Source organism: Wyeomyia smithii, chromosome 3 (assembly GCF_029784165.1).
Source record: "Wyeomyia smithii strain HCP4-BCI-WySm-NY-G18 chromosome 3, ASM2978416v1, whole genome shotgun sequence".
Classification (NCBI taxonomy): Eukaryota; Metazoa; Arthropoda; class Insecta; order Diptera; family Culicidae; genus Wyeomyia; species Wyeomyia smithii.
In genome coordinates this window covers 242,711,614-242,732,242 of record NC_073696.1, presented here as the reverse complement: position 1 = coordinate 242,732,242, position 20,629 = coordinate 242,711,614, and the positions used below count along the sequence as shown (strand labels likewise).

General features: G+C 38.5%; 1 protein-coding gene across 1 annotated transcript; it reads right to left on the bottom strand.

The window, feature by feature from the left end:
• Window positions 1-5,575: 5,575 nt before the first annotated feature.
• Window positions 5,576-18,087, bottom strand: LOC129731985 (uncharacterized). Its single transcript, XM_055692425.1, has 2 exons — window positions 17,538-18,087; window positions 5,576-7,758 (listed from the first exon to the last, which is right to left on the bottom strand). The coding sequence occupies exons 1-2, from the start codon at window positions 17,560-17,562 to the stop codon at window positions 6,359-6,361; spliced, it is 1,425 nt and encodes a 474-aa protein (XP_055548400.1). The 5' UTR covers window positions 17,563-18,087; the 3' UTR covers window positions 5,576-6,358.
• Between the last annotated feature and the right edge of the window lie 2,542 nt (window positions 18,088-20,629).

Genomic DNA, 20,629 nt, shown 5'->3' with positions numbered 1-20,629 from the left:
ATCAAAAACTGACTGAGTTATTACCTTTTGCATTAAAAAACTGATGGATGGTGATTAGAAAAACTAAGATAGATATATAAACTCGATAAATTTCTACCCGGACCTGGAACTTTTTTTTTCGATTTAACCCAAACCCGACCCGAACCCGAAAATTTTATTTATATGAAACCCGAAACCGTAATAGTGAAACGCGAACCCGAGATTTTATAGATTTTAAAGTCAGGTTTCGGGTTTTCAAACCCGAATCCGAATATCTTTTCCCTCAACCCGTACCCGACACTTTAAAAATTTTCAAGCCTGAGGTTCCGGATTTAAAAAGTCTAGCAATTATATTTGCTTTCTTGTAAACAAATTCTACGCCCTTGCGAGTGGCCTTCCGGCATTTAGCCAGAACATTCGCCATGGCGGACGAAAACATACATGTGGGCATGTATTTGAGTTCTTCCTTCGTTCTACTTTCGCGGCGGTTTATTTATCAATTCCTTCTCAGTTTTCGTGACAAAATTGTTGGAGTAGATCTTACGCTTCAGGTTTACCCAGAAATTCTCGATGCAGCTGGAGGGCGTTAATTTCCGACGTACTATAAATTTCCCCGTTCACGGCCAGTCCGGAGCAAAAGCTTTGACATCCCCTCCTTACTGTTTGTCAGCCACAGCAGCACCTGCTTGAGGAACTTGATGAGTGAACTGAATTTCACCCCGGAGTCCACTTCTTTCGTGAGGGAAGTAAAATATGAAGTGGCCTGCCAGTCGTTGCCGTTCAGGGTGAAAGAGGTCTAGTCATTGAATGCGATGCTAACCCAAACCATGAAAAATATTCAAAAACAACCCCACAAAAATTAAAAAAAAATATATGGAAAAATTTAGGAATCGAGCAGATTTGAAAAAAGTGCATAAAAGTGGTTTTGTAACTTGAAAAAGTCATTTTTTCATAAATCACGTTTAGGCAACCTGAAAACGTTTTTTAGAAAGCCGAAATGTTCTACAAAAATGCTATAAATAACATTATCTTTCAATATAGGGCTGAGCACCTTGACTTTTTCAACATCGATTTTTTTGGGACAGCCTAATATCCATGTTCGCCAGGTACTTTTTCACTGTTTAGCCGGTTGCACCGTCCTCTAGCTAAACGCACAAGACGATGTAGCCATTTTCCCTCGGTCTTCCTCTTCAGCATCCTTTGGAGCTTCTTATCGCTTAGGGTCGTCGGCCGCCCGGAACCCGGCTTTCTTTCGATACTCTGATTTTTGTTCAGTAGTGCCAAGATGTTATAGATGCCGGATCGACCGTACAAAGTGCCGCAGTGTCTATTTTCGCCATAACGGTTAGAGTTCACTAATAGAGCTGCCAACTTTTCTCTGCTGACTCATGAGTTACTATGATTGATGTTGCATGGATAGTTTCGTCAGTGCGTGTGAAGGCAAACCCATGAAAAATCGGCAATTTTTGTCCATTTTTTTTATAGCAAACGTTAGCATTTGATTACTTGACGCTTATAATGTTTTCACGCGTCTGTGCTACATTATGCGCGAAAATTACAGCTTGAAACTTTTCACGTAGAAATACGTCTAACGGTAGTATTCTGGAATTTAATCTGCACCCCTATCCCAAAATGTTACCGTAAGACGTAGCTCTATGTCAGAAGTTTCAAGTTCAAAATTCTATAATAAATTGGAAAAGTAAGTGCTAAATTAGATTCCTTGAAGTCTTGAATATTAAACTGCTGGAAGCACCTGGGGCCACAACCTTCTCCAGAACCTCGATCTTATACTACGTGGCGTTGATGTACACGTTTTTCTCGATAAACACCAGTAGGAGCTTTGCACGCCTGGTTACGGTTCCCCAAACCATCACCAATGTGGCACTCTTGAACCGCAGGATGGTTATGTAGGACAAAGACAGTTGATTGTTGAGGATATTGTGCGGCTGTTGCAAGACAAAGTTTTTCTCATGAGAAAACACGAACTCCTGACCTGCGTGCCGCGAAAGTATCAGTTTGGCTCCGTCCAGCCTCTTCTTCGTTACGCTATGAACCTTGCGTTTCTTGTACGGCTTGTATGGTATATTTAGGGTCCGTCGTCATGATGGTAAAGTAGTCCCGATCGACACATCCAGGTCTGCAGTCGTCTTCCGAAACAAACGGTTGATTTTTCGACGAACCCGCTCCCTCATCACCTTGATGAGTGCTGACATCTTCTTCAAACCCGTCTGAGCCCGTCTCCTGGTATCAACGGATGGTGGTATAGATGAAATTTCGCTTCATACCGTGTGATTTCAACTGCTGAAATATGTCGCCTGGATAAAAATTACCTGAGTTCTCTCTTCTTTGTCTGCATCGTACATTTACAAGAGATCGTCATATTCACCGTTTTCCTCATTTATTCACTTCATTGGAATTTAGCGAGTTTGATTTGATGATTTGATAATCATTTTCTTATTTAGTTGTTTTAGGTTTTTACAGCTGTGCTCAGTATTTTTTGCTGAGCTAGATCCGTGTTTGAATGACAGCAGATTCGAATTACATAAGCTATAGTTGAGGAATTGTATTCTTATTCAGTTTTTCAAGCTATTGAAAGTGTTGCAGGCTTCGTTGAACCGAAATAATATCTATAATTTTTGTTATACAGTTCAGTGAGGCTTAAAAGTTGCTCTCGATAATTTAAGGATAAATTTTTCTATTATTTCAGAAAGTGGAGTTTATTGAAACTCGTTTTCCCGTTTATTCTTTGGGCATTCTTTATGAATTCATGTTGGCATTACCATTTCTTTTTCTAGTTCATAATAGCTACTCCTCCCGTCTTCAGTTACGAGACAAGCAATATGTTGTATTAGGAAAAGTGAGTGAAACTTTGCTGGTGACAGCTGAGTCGAGCAGTTTCGTAGACGAGCTACTTGTCCGGAATCCAGCCGACTCACCAAAATATCAAAATTGGGTTGTCTAGCCATATCAGTTTTTTATATCATCTGCATTTTCTAAGCAAAATGTGATTTTCAGAAAAACTTTATTGTTGTTCTTCAATTTTTAAATCACGAATTAAAACTGCTCGAATCTGCTCAAAACCGCTACAATGACAGTTCGCTAATGTATCAACTGTCATTGTAGTGACTTAGAGCAATTTTCAAATCTTACAATCGAAGGACAATGATATAAAATTTTAAAAATTCACGTTTTGCTCAGAAAATTACACTCTTTCAGCTGATATATAAAAATCCAAAATCTGTGAATAGCTCAACAACCCAATTGGGCAGGCAAGTAACTCGCTTCGTCTCCTGTAACAGGGTCATTACTGTCGTATTAATTCTATTCCAACAATTAAGCAAATTTTCAAGCCGGGCTTGGATACAGATTTTCAACAGTTTTATATTTTTTTCCTACCGATTTTTAGCAAAACAATCATTTTTGCTTTGCTTTTCCTTCTGTCCGGGTTAATCCTATTTTATCCTTTAAGAGTTATCTCGATTTTTTGTTGCAATTTCCAAAATTAATCAATTTCACAACAATTAGAATTTTGGTAGTTTTGAATTTTTGACTTGGCTTTGGCTTGACAAAGTATTTTCTATTGGAAATAGTCAGGCGATAGTGACGTTGTTAACATTCACTTTCAATTGAAAATTATTTGTTCCATTATCGACCACTTTGTGAGTCGCATGAAAACTACTCGAATGCACTTATTTATACTGTTGAATTATCAATTATCATAATGATCATAAATAATTAATAATCAAGCATGATTTATTTGAAATTTTTCAAATTGTGAGAGTGATACATACATTCGAGTGCCCCTTTTCGCATCGGGAGGCCTTCCTTGTGAATTTGCTGTGTTTGTTTCGATTGCGACACATGTTAATAGTTCACTTGTAAGTGATAAAGGCTGTGTTCACTTTTCAGAAGGAAGCTATCACATCTGAATTTGAACAGATCATTCGTTTACATGGTCATCAAACTGGCATTGTTGTCCCCAGGCAGAAACCAGGTAAAACGAAGGTTTCGGACTATAGTCGTGACCAAAGCGGTTTAAGAACGTATCCGGCGAAATCTAGCCTAGTCGACAAGAAGAATGGCTCGTAAAATGAACATGAATCGTAACACTCTGCATATGATAATCAAAAATGACCTTGGATACGGAGCATTTAAGGAATAAGAGGTTGCCAGATCTCTATTACTACTGAAGACGCAAACTGCTCACAACATATTTTATCCATCGAAAAATTGTTTTCGTTAGAGGCTTTTTTCAACAAAGAAGAAGAAAGATCGTGTGTAGGGAGCATGTCTTCATGATACTCCAGCCGATAAAAAAGGAGTGGGACGTTTGGGGAGCAATTTCCAACAGAGAAAAGCACCACTAGTATTTAGCGACAGGGTGTGAGAATTAATACAGAATACTATCTACAACACGTTATTAAAGACCATTAGCCGCCTTGTTCAAAGGAATGATTTGGAGAAAGAAAAATTTCGCTCTCAACAGGACTCAGCGCTAGTGTATAAGGCATTGGTTGTTCAGAAGTGGTGCAACGAAAATCTACCGTATTTTATCAACACCTCTGACCCGATCAACACCCTGATCCTCTCCCGATTCAAATTCAGAGGACTTCAGCATTTGGGGGTACATGCCAGAGGAGCTGGATGAAGTTGAACACATAACTTTGAACACATTTAAGAGCCACATAAAAGAACCAGAGATAAACTATTCATCTGTTTAAATTTTGTAGCATATATAAAGTGTACCACTTTCAGGGTAACACCCTGTATAGTAACAAAAATAAAAATGTACTAAAATGATTTGGAAGGCCGGCTAGTAAAACAACAAATCCCGCCTATTTTTCTCACTGATGATAAATGAATAAGTTTTGCTTATAAATATATCCTGTCACCCAACATAATTCGTAATAGTTTCTTTTATCTGAAGGGCCAACAACCAACAACTGCAACTTCATACAATACCCACAGAAGTACCTCCAGTTGTCTGTGCTAGCCGTGTCCTTCGGTTATCAAATTAATTTGCGAAATTCATCTCCCCCCGTTTGCCGTTTGGGGAAGGCAGCCGATGCGGTCTTCGTCGTCGAGTTGGGGCGAACAAATGAGCACAAGATCATACCGGAATGGAACACCGCAAAAGATGACCTTAGCGGATTAGCGATGCCATAATTACCACGCTACCTGGCTGCCACCTGGTCTAGTCCTTTATCACCGGAGCGCAATGTTTTGCTAGTGCATCCGCTAGACAGTGGGTTGTAATTAATTGCTGATAAAGCTCCCACATTTTTAACCTGACCAGACCGGAGAAGATTCTAGGGCACTTCTAAATTGCGCTCCCTCCCCCGTTTAGCTTCGGAGAAAAAGATGGCAGTTAGAATTTAATTAGCAACAAGTGATTGAAGGGCCGCCACGAGGACAAATGCTGCGCAAGGCTTGTCTTGTATGTACCTAACAACACCCAGTAATTCGTCTTTCTGGCTTTTTATTACAGACAATCAATCAGTCAAATGGTATAACATTCCGAAGACATGGCGGGGGTCGTTTTTTATTCTCCCTTTCCGTCCCTACTGTGTCACACGTAAACCTATAGTGTACAAGTGAGGGGCACTTGTTGGACTCGACCGACAACCAGTAAAACATGGGAAATTGTGATACATTTGAGTGTTTTCCGGGACAGGGACCGACTGCCGGAGTTGATTTCCCGGCTGTGATATATGCGAATAGATAAAATAAAAAACGACATCCGAAACTACGGTCGGATGCAATACGAGGGAAGAGGGCAGTTTTTTTTTCTATCCTATATTGATTGACGACAGTTGAACGAGGGTGTGCTTTTTGCTGGCTGTATCGGACTGATTTGGCCCCTAATCTTACCTAATCAGAACGAAGTGACTCTCGAGTTTATCATTTCCGAACAGATCAATCGTTTAGCAATTTGCTGCAGTGGTGATCTACTGTAGATTTTTTCACTTCTTTCTTATCATTCTACGTTAGTGTAAAAAGCATCAATTAGAAACCGAAATACATGTAAGTATGTAACAAGTCATAGAATTTAAAGTAAAGTGAGTACTCTGATATGTTCCGACATTTTCCAATATCAAAACAGTGCTTTCCGTTAAATGGCCTCATTTATTCCAAAAAACCGAACAGGATTTTGGAATGGAATAATAAAAACCGAATTTTACCAAAACCAAAGACTTTTCATCCAAATTGTTAAAAGATTACACTAAAAATATTATTTATTGCAGTTTCCTTCAAAGCACAAGCATCTACAACGCTGTATTGCTAAACCTACCCGCCTAGAGCCTAACTAGATTCCGCTACATTCACACGCACACAACTTCATACTTTGAAGTACCACTATCTTATAATCTATCCCAAACTAATGATGTCTACCGAAGTAAGATCGATCCTGCTCATGGTGACTGCCGTCCTGATAACCACCGGCTGTTCTACCACTACTGGCACCAAGTCCTCCGTTCATCGAATACTGCCGACGAATGGCTGAAGAACTTCCGGTTCCAGGTGACTCTTGCTGGGCAGCAATCTCTCGTATAATTTTAATCGGAGTAGAGCTCACGTATTTGTCGTCCTTGCGGTCACCTGAGTTTCGATCATCGTACTTCGAGGTAGAAACTTTGTACGAACTCAACGGTGCCTTGGTCGGGTAGAAGGGATCGAAACGATTGTTGAATTTGTTGTAATTACGGTAGCGCAAATCCACGTTCGGAGGAGTTCGGACAATCTCCGGAAGGGTGGCATAGTAGATGATACGACGTTTTCGTGAGGGGTATTTGTGAACCTGCGGTGGAACTGGCGGAATGTCCATGACATCGTTTGTCAACAGATAGTTACGATCGCGGTAGTAAGAAGGCACGTCAAATCGCTTGTCCGGATAATAGTTATAGCTGGGGAAAGTGTACCGCGGAAAGTAGGTGTCATAATCGCTGTCGTATCTACGCTGGTAGTACGTGTCAAAACGGTGCGGAGCTGGTGGATGCATACGATCCATCATATCCCGGTGGTATTCATCGTATTTGTTGTAAATCTTTGGATACATCGGCGACTGTGAATGCGCTGGAAACGAATCGTATAATCTTGGAAAAGTCGGATACTCGTAGTACAACCTGGCCAGTGGTTTGCGGTATATCTCGGGGATGATCTTATCTTTGTCCTCGCGGGTTTCCGACGAATCCGCCAAAGATTTTTTCTGCGTGATAAAGTTCACCCTCGGGGCGCGGGTTTTGATACCTTCGCTCATCATAGAAGCTTCCGCTTCCGAGTCCAACTCTTCCTCGGTCGGCTGCTTGATCTGGTACGGAGTTTTCGCCCATGCCTCTATGGTTCGCTGATGCAAGGTCTGCTTCTCCGCTTTCGGTAGCTCATCGGTAGACTTCGGTCCCTCCGTAGTGCTAGAACTTTCCACCTCAATACTGCGTCGATTTCTTCTTTTAGCCTGATACTTCTGTTTCTCGAGCCAATCATTCTCGTAGTGCTGTCTGAAGTGACTCTTCAACCCAGGAGATTCCAAAACCCGATAGGGGATTTCCCGCTTGTCACGAATCGCCCGATAAAAGAACGGCTCCAGTAGACTGCGCTGTTCGTAAAAATCATCCTCCGGATTAATCTCCGTACCAGCAGACACCAAGTCGTAACCCTCTAGAATTTCCATGTCTTCCGGAATGTGCATCGAACTGGTGGCCGCCACAACGGCCAGCGCAAACACGGCAATCGACCAGGGGAACAATGAACTCCGAAGGCGAGCCATTTTCGCTAGCGTACCTGAAATGAACAATGAAACGAAAGAATGCTTTGAAATTTGAAAATGGAAATGGGTTTGGCAAATAATGGTCAAAAATTTCGACTAAAATTTCGGCTTTATGTATTGAGTGTGAACTGAACTATGTGTGTGTGACGGGCAGATCATTGCCCAGTGGGAGGAGCGGCGGACAATGAAGCTGCATTTCAATTAAATAGATTATCCACGATATGTTCGCAACTGAATAGCAAATGGGAAACAAAAAAAAACAGTCTCTGGCAATCTGATTGAAACAAATGAGCTTTTCGTCGCAGCTTGTGGCGTCAAGGTCAGTACTACAAGTACTACCGCGTTGGTCATTGTTTAATTAGCTATTAAAAATTACGTCACTGTTTATTTTTCTTGTTCGAGCAAATTCTATACACTTTGTTGTTTCACCACAGATGCAAATGCAATGTTTAATGGTTTTGATTGCAAACAGACAATTTTCAGGAAATAATTTAAATAAGGGAAAATTACTTGTACTCAATTTACCATCGAGATACTGTACAATATTCTGATTGAAGATTGCTTTTCGCTTCGTAACCAAACACAAACGATCTATTTTTAAAGCAATTCCATGTAAAGAAGTCCGATTTTTGGATGCTCTATTTAGTCTTTATTGGAAAAATTTGGACCCTTTTTTTCGTTTCAGCCCCTATTTTTTTTTTTTTTTTTTTTTAGCGCCGCCGTTAATGTGGCGCTTCCTGAAATAGGGTGACGCAAAATATCGATTTTATTTTTCAAATACTACAACCATTCAACTAATGTTAAATCTTTTGCCAGTCCCAATGCAAGAGCAAAGGATGTTTGTTTTTTTTTCCAAAATGCTAGCCGGTGCTAATTATCGCAACATTCGGGAAAAGCCAAAAATATTTATTTCAAAAAATTATTATTCAGTTCAAAATTTGTTTGAGCCTAGAATCCATCGGCGCAGTGGCGTAGCTACGGTTTTGAGGGCCTGGTACGGTAACAAAAACGTGGGCCCTCAATGAAAACGACTGTACAGTTTTTTCTTCCATAAAAGGAATTGAGACAAACAAAAAACTTAGATTTTTCTATATATTTATTCCGTTGTCCGCAAAATCAATAATTAGGCATTTGAATACTCACCTTCCGAGCCGTTTGGTTGGCAAAATCAGAAATCACTGATTCAATGGAATCAGTGATTTCACGTTCGATTGATAAAATGGCAGGTTTGTCAATCTCAAGTTACTCATCGTTGACCTTAAATAGTTCTTGATCAACTTCAACTTAGAGAAACTTGATCAACTTTAACTTAGAGCCAACTGTTTTCGGGTGCATATAGTCTCGCGTGAACGCAGATTATTTCCCTCGCTCTGTTTCATGTTTGCAAGTTAGTCACACAGCAACACGGATAGACAGCGTTTCCCAGACTTGGTGAAAGCACCGCTCCGAGCCGCTCGGTGACATCGCCAAATTATAGACATCAAGCACCACGAGCGTATTATCGTCTTATGTGACATTCGTAACAAGCACCAGCTCGGCGCAAGAGCTAAAAAAGCTACGAATGCAGTACGATAATCTTGTGTTCTTCATCTGGAGGCACGTTGAGCGTTTTTTCTTTTTCGTTTTGTTTTGATCCGTGAAGAGATAGTGTGACGCTTTTCTTAATTCGTAGCGCACCAAGCTGAAGACCAAAGCACCTAGCCCGAGTGCGTTGGCTAATGTCCACGGTCCATACATTTTTTTAGAATTTATATGGGCAGTTGTCCACGGAAGGGGAGGGGGGGTCAAAATCGTTGAAAATCTGTCCACGTGGTATGTGGATGGCCCCTTTAGAAAAACGCCAACGAAGAAATATCCGCTCTGTGGTGGTATGCTTCTTTCTTCGCGTGTCGAATCATCGACCGAAGCACCCAGCTCAAGTGCGTGATACCTAGCAAGCAAGAGCTCAATTTTTGTTCCGCCTCTAGTGCGGTGCGTGCTTTGCCAAGTCTGGTTTTCAGCATTGCAAAAAATCGCTCCTTCGTTGCGTGTTTCCCAGACCGATATCATGGCAACTGTTTCCTGAAGCCGCCGCCGATGATGATGACGCTAGTGTTGAAAATATGATCTTAAGCTCCGTTCATTGTGCCGCATGTGTTACAGTACAGATTTTTTTCGTGCTTCTAACTATATTGAATGTGGAGCTATCCAGAAGGTGTTGAAACATGTTTGAACATGACCATTTATATCCTGCATAAAATCCATAGAACGTTCAAAACAAAACAGTCGTTCTTCGCTTTTTGCATTCCTACACACGACTTGCAGCAACAGTTGATCTCGCATGGACGGAGCTTATTCGGCTGTTTCGCACGCACTGACAGCCTTTTGACGTATAATCGAGCCAGAGAAAAACGGCTTCAAGCAAAATGTATGGGAATGACGTTCGTGCCAGGGATGTGGTGTTTCCACGTTGCATCGAATGTTTTTTGCGATCGCAAAACATTCAACTTCGGCGTCAGTCGAATTACGAATCATGGTAAAAATGAACATCGGTATCACGTATACTTTGTCCGTGTGGATCACGAGAGCACAAATACATGAGGTTAAGTTCAGATGGGCATGTTGACCGGTACGGTGTTCGCAAAATTTTGGGGCCCCTTGAGTGGTGGGCCTGGTGCGGACCGCACCAACCGCACCCCCCTAGCTAAGCTACTGCATTGGCGTAACTACGGGTGGTTCTATAGCCCCCTCTAGGATTGTACAGTTAGCACTAGAGGACTGGGAATTTCTTAATAATTATAATTTCCTTCATCGACCACACCAAAATAGTTGTGAATCTACTTAAACAAGGAACTATTATTGAAAATAATGACTTGATTGGATGCACATCTACTCTTTTTCCCTGCATCCCTATCTCTTCCTCTGTTTTCATTGATGCGCGTTCTGATTTCATCAACAAACAGCTGTAAAAATTTGAAGTGGACACTTTCCCGAATCGTTTTAAACTTTGTTCTCCTGATTGCAATTGAAGGAATCACCGATTCCGGTAAGTGATTTCAACTATGGACTTCGGTTCATATCACCACAAATCAAATCTTTCCCAGGAATGAAAAAGAATGAGAACAGTAGAGCAGATATTCGGTAATTTTTGTCGACTTCCTCCAGCACTGCTGCAGTGCCGAAATTGGATCCCACGAGAAACACAAAAGGTAAAAACCATTTTCGCATTAAACATTAGCCGCCTCCAGCCCCCGGGGATTTTTCCTTAGTTACGCCAATGCTAAAAACGGTTATACCTAGGAAAAAAACTCCGTACACCAATTTTTTTTTTTGCTGGATATTATATTATATCAACTTTATATCATATCATCAAAGCCCAACAGTGACTTAGCTATGGTCCCATATCCACTATCAGGAGCTTAGCGATGATCCCGTACCAGCTGCAGAGCGATTTGGATCGTTTTACTAATGACAGCTTAACGTAAAATTTCAAATCAAATCAGTAACAGCATAGTTTAAAAAAAATGTATTTAATGATTTTTCTCTATATTTTCTTCGGAGTATTTTTCTTTTCTTATGAAAATACAAAAAATAGAGGTTGATTAAAAAAAGGTTTAATTTCTTTTTCAAAAACTAAAACTTGAAATCTTGCGATCAATCGAAATGACGTCAAATGAAAAGTTATAGGGAATATCAATATGCATCCAGAAAAAAAAATAAAAAATAACCTTGGCAAATACGAATACAAATGCAAACTTTAAAATTTAAAATTTCTGTTAAAAAACTTAAGATTTTCACGAAACCACCAATCATAGCCAAATATCATCATATACGGTTATTTCTGGAATCTAGGTGATGCCCAGAGAGCAGACATTAGCTTTCCGGGAAACAGCTTAAAATGACCATTAAGATTAGAGGCCGGAAATCGAATCAAGACGCTATTTTGAAAACCGTTATGGTGACTTCCGGTATCCACAAATCAGTCAAACATAGCCAAATACCATTCAATAAGAATATTTCCAGAACCGGAGGATGTCCAGTGACTAGAAACAAACTTCAGATGTCATTTTGGAATTCAAGATTGTGACATGCGGTGTCTGTGAAACAGCCCAAAATTACCAAGTTCTACCCAATGTGAATTTTCTCTTCCATTTTGAAATCTAAGATGACAACTCTCCGTTTCTGCAGAACAACCCGAAATTGAAAAATACCACCGAATATGAGTACTTCCTAAACCGGTATAATATCCAGAGATCGAAAATCAAACCTTTTTTCAATATTTTTTCCGGAAATCCCCTCCAAGACTTGTGATATGCACGGACTCGGTCGTGTGGAATAGCTCTAAGAAAGCGATTTATTTTATTAGTTACCATTTACTTAACGCTAGCCTAACTTCTACGTCCTATTTTGCTTATTCTTGGGCCATTCTATGGCTTTCTCATACTAACGTGCGAAAGCGTCACTTAGTTTTATCACTTAAGAGCCGGGTTCTCGTGATTTGCCTATTTTTAAGTCAACGTACATCATATCACTCTGTTTCCTTGAGCTACTTCCACTTGTTTTTGGTTTATAAAATTTTAACATACATTCATTCATAAAAATGCGAATATGTGCCGTAAATTTGCACTTTTCTAAGTGATATCCGAAATTTTTATATAGGCTGTAAGATACAGACAACCAATGAAAATCACCTAAAACCTACACCTACGGTGAACTTGGATAGTCTTTGGAATCAAAGACGCAAAACGTAAACTAGGTATTGGGAAATAAGAGGTCTGGTGAAATTTGTAGAGATTTAGAGTCTAAGGGGAAAGCGGCCAGAAATGTTTCGAAATAGGTGTTTTATGAATAGCTCTCTGACCAAATAGTACTAGGGCCGGCGGTTCATATGGGTAGTGTGGGTAGTAGTACCCATTCGGAAAATGTCTCTGTGGGTACTTACCCACACGGAATTATCCCCCTCCATTGCTTCTACCCACTCGGGAAAATAATGTGACGCCGGCCCATAGTACCTTAATACATTCAAAAATTCATGAAAATTGAAACCTTTCTCAAATTTTCCTTCATTTTTCCAGCACTACCCGCAAACCCCGCAAAGCAAAGCAAAATTACCCGCAAACAAAAAATCAATAGCATTGTTGAAACAATATTGATGAGTTTTGTTGTGGCACATTCAGTACTTGTTTTAAATATTCAAAACCCGGACAAATCCATTGAAATGTCATACATTCAAATAATACTCTAAAAAGCTATTAAAGTCCGCTTTCACGGTATATTAAACCAATGACGGAAGCCTGTTGGTTAACAGGAGAAACAAGGTTACTGTTACATTGGCCCCCACTTCAATGTGCTGTTAGTTCTTGAAGAGAAAGCCTGTCATGCTGACTAAATACGTGAGAATCCTGCTCCTGGTTGGTCGTCATCCGTCATCGGTGGACTAGGAGTGCTATTCTTTATTTTTTTTTTGTTAAAAATTCATCCAACAAAAAATACCCAAAGGAATACTTACCAATTAAATAAAATCTACGACGAACTCTCTTTACGAATTTGTGTGATGGTGTGCCGAAATCAGAAAGATCTTCCACTTTGGGGAATAATCTAATGCACCAAGCTAACGGGTCGTTGAATAAGTACGGTAAAAACTAGGCTGTAGCAATCCCGTAGAACGAAAAAGACACTGTGAGGCTCGGAAGTTTAATTTGGAAAGGATGTTTGGTGAGTCGATTTCGGAGTTTGGAACTTTTGCTACGAACACCGTTTGTTGAACTTCGCTGCGCCGATGGAATTTATTCAATCCCAAGTAGACGACAACGGTCAGGATATGGAGGCAGGTTAATTGGGTCACGCCACGGAAGATTTATTAACGCAATCCGCACGAATCTTTTCTGCACTCGCTCAAGTCGCAAATTCCAAACTAGTTGTTGAGAACACCAAACCAAGTTAGCATTTTCGAGGATTGGTCGAACTAGAGCACAAAACAACGTCCGTTAAAACTTCAAGGTCACTAACGTGGTCAACTCTTGTTGGGTCTTGATTATCAATTTGATAGTTGAACACAATTGGATTCATTTTGCAGTAAAACGTCATCACTTGAAACTTAAAAACGCTAACCGTCAACAAATTTTTGTGGCACCAGTGAACAAACTTATCCAAAAGCCCTTGTAGCCGCTGACAGCCGTCGATAGAGCGTTTTATTAAATACAGCTTAAGCTCACCTGCGTATACTAGTTTGCAGCCAGCAACAACCAGCAGTATCAAATCATTGAAAAACAGCGTAGACAGCAAATGTCTTAAGCTGTTACCATGTGGAACGCCGGAGGTGTTTAAAAACTGTGACGAACAACAGGAATTATTGTACACTCGCAGGATTCTTTCGCATAATGAGCTAAGCCAGCCGACAAACCTCTGCTCTCCAACGAATCAAAGTTTATTATCATAGGGAGCAATTTATCACAATTTTGCTTTGTGTTTTTGTTGCGTATTTCTTTTTCTCCTGAATATACAAAAAAATATACCTTCCTAGGAAAAAGGCCAAAATATTCATAGAGAAGATTACACTGGTCAACACAACGATAAAAAGTGCATTCCAAAAGCTCCGACCGGAAAAAATGAAAGATTATAGCTATTCAACCATTACTATGAATTTTGGTGCCCCTAGCCTTTACCAAAACGCGTCAACTTATGCGAGAGTTCGCATAGTAATTGCTCGCCAGGTTCGTCGCTTCAACGTTATGTTCACGAGAAAACTCATTGAAGTCTCTGAAAAAAAGTTAGTGGCTAGGAACACCAAAATTTGCAGGAGTGGTTGAATAGCTATAATCTTTTTTTGTCCGGTTTAAGCTTTTTGAGTGTTTTGGTCTATGTTGACCAGGGTCATGTTATAGGGTAATCGCTCCTATATTCATCTCAGTACCTATATTCATCTCATCACGCCTTTTTGATCAATTTATTGTCGAATTTTACCATATTTCAACGTAAAACTTTCAACCACTTGACTAAATCGAGTAGCAAATAGATTTACTTTCAAGAATTTGTAAAAATTTGACGGTAAATTGGTCGAATGAGAGAAATAGGATGAATATAGGTGCACCTAGCTGTTGGGATGAACAATGGAACGATTACCCTACTCTTTATTTATGTAATTCTATATTTTTCAAGTCAATCAAAACGACTTCAATTGAAAATCCGTAGGAATATCAATATATCAAGAGAAAAAAAAACATTCCCAAAGTAACAAAAGAACAAATTCATGTTCGAAAATTAAAAAAAAACTTGCGCACATATCTGACTCAGCAAACTGAGTATTTTCCTTAGGTAGAAACTTTTTTTAGACTCAAAAGTAATTTTTTAAGAGAGCGTATCCATTGTAGCTCTGAAACCTTTGTTTGTATAGAAAAACTGTCTGAGAAGAAATTATAGCGAGTTGATGATGCCTTGTAAAAAATCTGTATAAACACTAAATTTCAATTTACCAAAAAAAAATCAAATTTCTCCCACATTTTTTTCTATTTGAATTTCAAGTTATTACACATCTTTTGGTAAAAAGTCGTGTATGGAGAATTTTAAAACATTTTTTTCTTAAAAGTTTAGTTTCTCATTGTCCACGTATATTTTAAGATAATTCCTTACAGAGAAAAATTTAAAAACGTTTGGTTCTGTGCTTTATTCAGTGATTAGGCATAAAAATGTCAGCAAAGTAACAATAATAAATTCAGATCGAAAACCGCTAAGACCAGAACAGCCATAAGGCAGCATCCATAAATTATGTAAAATCCAGAGGAAGTCGGAAGAAAAATAATCTTGAATATAGCTTTCAGTGACTAAAGACATGTTAAGGAAAAATAACTAAAATCTAAAAACGTGAGAAAAAAATGAAAACTAAAAGGAGTTATAAAATTTCCTCGAAATGGTTCGAGCCTATTCCAAACAAGAAAAAAGTTATAATTTTAGTCCATAATAAAAACAGATCAATAGAATTTACAAATCATTCACAAATGGAAGCCGATTTTCATTAACCGAATTTTTCAAATGCATTTTGAACTTTAACTTGAGAAACCAGAATAATTCCGCATTCGACTAGAACCAGTCTGAAGCATTTACGAAAAAAAATAAGTGCATGGTTTCAAGTTTTGCTGACAATATTAAAAGGTGTTCAAAAGAACAGAACAATTTTAATTTAATTGGAGCGCTCCTAAAAACTAGAAAACCCAGGAGTAAAATAATCAAAAATGCATTAATTCTTACATGAGTTGTTGACAGAATCTACACACTTTTACATTACACTTTTATTTCACTTCACTTTTTAATTCTATCTTTTTGAGTGATAGAATTGAAAAGTGAAGTGGAATAAAAGTGTAGTGTAAAAGAATCAAAAATGTACCCTGAAATAACTTGAGCCACTTCAAAAACTTACGAACGCAAAAAAACAGCGGAAAGAGCACAGAAATTAGTTCCAGATTGAAAAAAAAGCATTCGAAACAGCAAAAAAAAACTCCTAAAACAAAAAAATAACTAAGAAATTGATCACAAATTAGTATCTAAAAGCAACTATTTACCAGAAAAAATATCAAACTCAAAAAAAAACCTATATCATATTTAATTCAGAATGCATAAAAACTGCTGACTAAAAATAGAACATAATCGAAACTGAAAAATGCTTCTTAGATATAAAAGGAAAAAAGGCTCCAAAGAAAACAAAAACTCATCCTAAAATATACAAAAATATCTTGGAAAAAAAACTAGTACATAAAAAACGCTCCTGGAATCCAGAAAAAAAAGATAATGATCTCAAAATTAAAAAAGTAATTAAAACAGAGAAAAAAGCCAAAAAGAAAATGATTCAAATTCAGCCTTAATGGGCAAAGCACAAATTTATTCTATATTTAGCCAAAAGTAAATGTATAAAGTCCATGACTGATTATAAATTTAGCTCACAGTTTAAATAAAAGTGACTCAAACAGTTGCAAAAAAGTTTATGATAATTGATAAAGATATACAAAAATACGAACGAGAGAAAACAAAAAAATAGAAATGTATCCTATTTTACCTGAAATTCTTAAAGGGTTCTCAACATGTCTGAAGAACCTTTTCAGAAAACGAAGTGAACGAAGAAGATTCCAAATTCATCTAAAATATAGCTGACTTTGACTCTAAAACCAGAATATCTGTAGAATTTTTTATATAATCCAACGTATTTTAGACTCGATTATCCGGAATTTTATTTTTTTGGTGTCCGTTTTCAATTTTCATTCCGAAATTTTGCCTTTACCATCCCTTCAGGCATATTTATTACCATTTAAGTCACTTCCGGCATGTTTGGGACATGTTCGAATTAAGTGAAAATTATCAATGTCCAATTTTTTTTTTGCTTCTTGAGATTTTACCCCCTTTCACCTCAGAAGTAACTTCTGGTTACGCCACTGCATCATACAAGTAAAATAAAGAAAAGAAATATTTATTTTATGTTCGTTAATCGCAAAATTTCAGTATTTTTTGTGTGATTTGATTATCCGGAAAACTCGATTATCCGGAATGAAAAAATTGAAAAAATGAAAATGTTCCGGATAATCGAGTCCGACCTGTACGGATAAATCAACTTTTGCATTAAATTTTTGTTATTAAGAATAATCGAATCATTTCTCACGAACTATGAGTAACACAACCGTAGAAACGATTCCGTTGATATATGGAGACAAACTTTCTTTCCGTCAGGGTCGCCATATAAATGCTTTTTCATAAAACTGATGACGAGTTGTTCTCAACGCCTCACACACAATACATTTGGAAACAACTTTCAAAATACTCAACAACTTACCAAATGCTATATCCTTTTCACTCATAAAATAAGCAAAAATGTTCACCGTTATATTTATTCTAATAATAACAATTTCTCACAGAAAACACAATCTTCATGTTATCTCAGTCCCAGCAATCGCCACCTTCACTAGTCGAAAACCGACGCTTCAAATGTGGCAGCCAAATTTTGGCCTCGAATGAAACAGCCCCAACTTGCCACTCGAACTGTTGTGACACCGTTCAAAAACCCCACAAAATTTGGCTAACTTTCTCTTCGCTTTCTCCAAAACACATGTAACCATCAAACTGTTCCACTTTAGAACTATCTAAAGCCGACGCCGTAATCCAACAGAACATCCAATCCGTGACGCACGCAAAACGCAACTAACCACCGAACGCTCGTCATCATCAGTGTTTAAACTACGCGGAAAAATCTACCGGGCGAGCCAAAAACCAGGTAACAACAAACCAAACAAAAAAAAAAAACAGACTATGGACAGAAAAATTATGCAAAGCATAGAAAAAAATCTAGCATCATGTCATCAGTTCCACCATGCAAAGGGCGGCTGACGATGGGTGAATTATTTTCCCGCGATTTTCCAACTACCGTTCACCGTGCACAAAGGTTGGGGAGAGAAGGGAGTATATCAGAACAAACTACTGGAACATGGTTTTACAGAAAAATCTGGATATGTACTAAATTTGACTCCTACATGAATGGTATTATAACCAAGCTCAACTACCGTTCTTATCATGACATTAAATCTTAATCCACGGTCACTAATCTTTCGAAGGTTTTTTTATTCAGTACAAAACTTTTATACAGGACTTTAAATTTAAACTAAATATAAAGATCGCGCCGATCAAAAATGTGACACGATCAGTATATGTCACACACACAGCATTGTCGCTGTGGTTTTATTTTGTTCTAAGTAGTTCAAAGTTCTGCTGAAATTTATCCAAAGTATGACAATGGCGACGGATTGTCGCATGGTAATAATTTTCTAAATTACTATACTCTAGCGGTTCACAGGAAAACAAAGCGGTGTAGTTTAATCCCAACATGACTTGCTCGAACGCAATTTCTAGCTCAAAAACAACTAGTAATGCACGATCAACTACACACCTACAAGTCTCCGTTTGTCACCTGAAGCGTGAATCCGCAAACATCGCATCGGAGTTCCACAACCTCTCTCTCTCTCTCACACACTATTTCTCTACCTTAGAACATCAGAACTGAATGAAAAACCAACGGCGGCCGATTAAATGGTGCAACGCGCGTGTTATTTTAATCGTGTCACATAAGTTACCCATCGTGTGTAAGGTAGCATAGCCTATTTTGAATACAATATCGGCCGCGACTTCCCAGCAGATGTGTCACCGCATGTAACCTATTGCTAACCAACGAACGCCATTTCCATCACTTCGTGGCTCGGCTTTGGATCGAGTGGAGTGGCATGGCCACTGATTAATCGTTGTCCGCTAGGCATAAATTCCACTGCAACGAAATGCGTCAGCGCGCTTTTCCACTTCCACTTCTAGAGCTAGAATGCTAATTTTAGTGCAACAGGTTGACGCTGGGTCAACTGCAACAGCAACTGCAGTTGACCGCTTTTCACTGGTGCTGCTGCGTTGATATTTTGCATAAAATTAATGGGGCGTAACCAGAAGCACTGGTTATTGTTTGGTGATGGAAAGTCGAGATTGTGTTATGGCCCCGAACAGGCAGGAGACACACGGCAAAAGCTTGGCTTTCAATCAATCCTAAACGAGTGAAGCCGCTTAAGTACGGCGAAAGTAAGAGTGATTAGATCGGCTGTGCTCTCTTTGTCATTAATGCTTTTGAGAGCATTTTGTATTGACGTTTCGTTTCGATAAGATTGCGTCTAACCTTGGCCCGTCGTAGTAACCATTCACAGCACTTTTATAGCCAATTTAATTCTTTTAGTCTATATATTCCTGACCTTTGAGCGGTTCAATTTTAAGAATTTTAGCTTTTTTGTTTCAGAGTAATATCCGGAAACCTAAATACAGATCGCGCGTCTTTTTATTAAAACTACCTTAATAGGGTGTTTCCGGGGTTTGTATATGTATATTATTTTTTCTTTTGATAAGAAATGTCAAAAGAAATACATATTCTACTGACTTTTCTTGATTTAAACAGCAAAACTATTGAAAAAAGCGATTTCGAATTTTAACAACTGTAAGTGGTTTTAAGACATACCCCACCGTCAAGAAAATATGACACAGGGAGGCCATGTCATTTTTCAAATATCTTCACACTCCACAAAACAATGTCTTTATACATAGGAAATCTGTAAACACGGTCTCCGTGGAAAGTTTACAAAACTTCCAGTGACACATTAAATCGAGTGCGGTTAATCAACCGACTACTAAGCTTCCACTTATTCACACGCGCTTAAATGTTTTCAATATTATGTCTTCACATCTGGCATCCCTGTCATGACACGCAAACCAGGGTTATATTTCCCACAAGCCAGCCGCAGAAATGTCACTTTGCTTACAATCAGGGTTATCTTCCCCAAAAGCCAGAAACAGCAATGTCACTCTGTGCACTACTTGCCAGTTAGTGAAAATTTAAAACAAATATAATTTTTCAATTTTGAAATAAAAGAAAACTCGTAGAGATCTAAGACAAATTACGTAATGCCTACTGAAATGTCGGTTATCGATAAGTATAAGAAAAAGCAGGTAATTTTTTCAAATTAAAACCCCCTATTGTCGGCTTTTCGTTTGTTATGAGTTGAAAAAATTAAAATGAGCATTTTGAATGTTTAAATTTGATTGAAGTTTGTGGTTTTTCAATTAACATTAGAAAACTATATTATCACATTTGAATGCGTCGAATAATCATTTATGTTGAACTCATGTGGTGCTTTTTTAATTAAATTATCTATGTAACAAAGTACAGAGTGAAGCCACACATGATGAATACAGACGGTGTGGAAGCCACTGTAGTTTTCTATGAAATTTTTTGGGCTTAAATACTTTCCTTTTCAGTCAGCAGATTTAACCTTTGAAGTAAGTAAAATAGTAGGAGGGTGGTATCCAAGACAGGACCGCATAGTTGACGTAGGACTACAATAATTT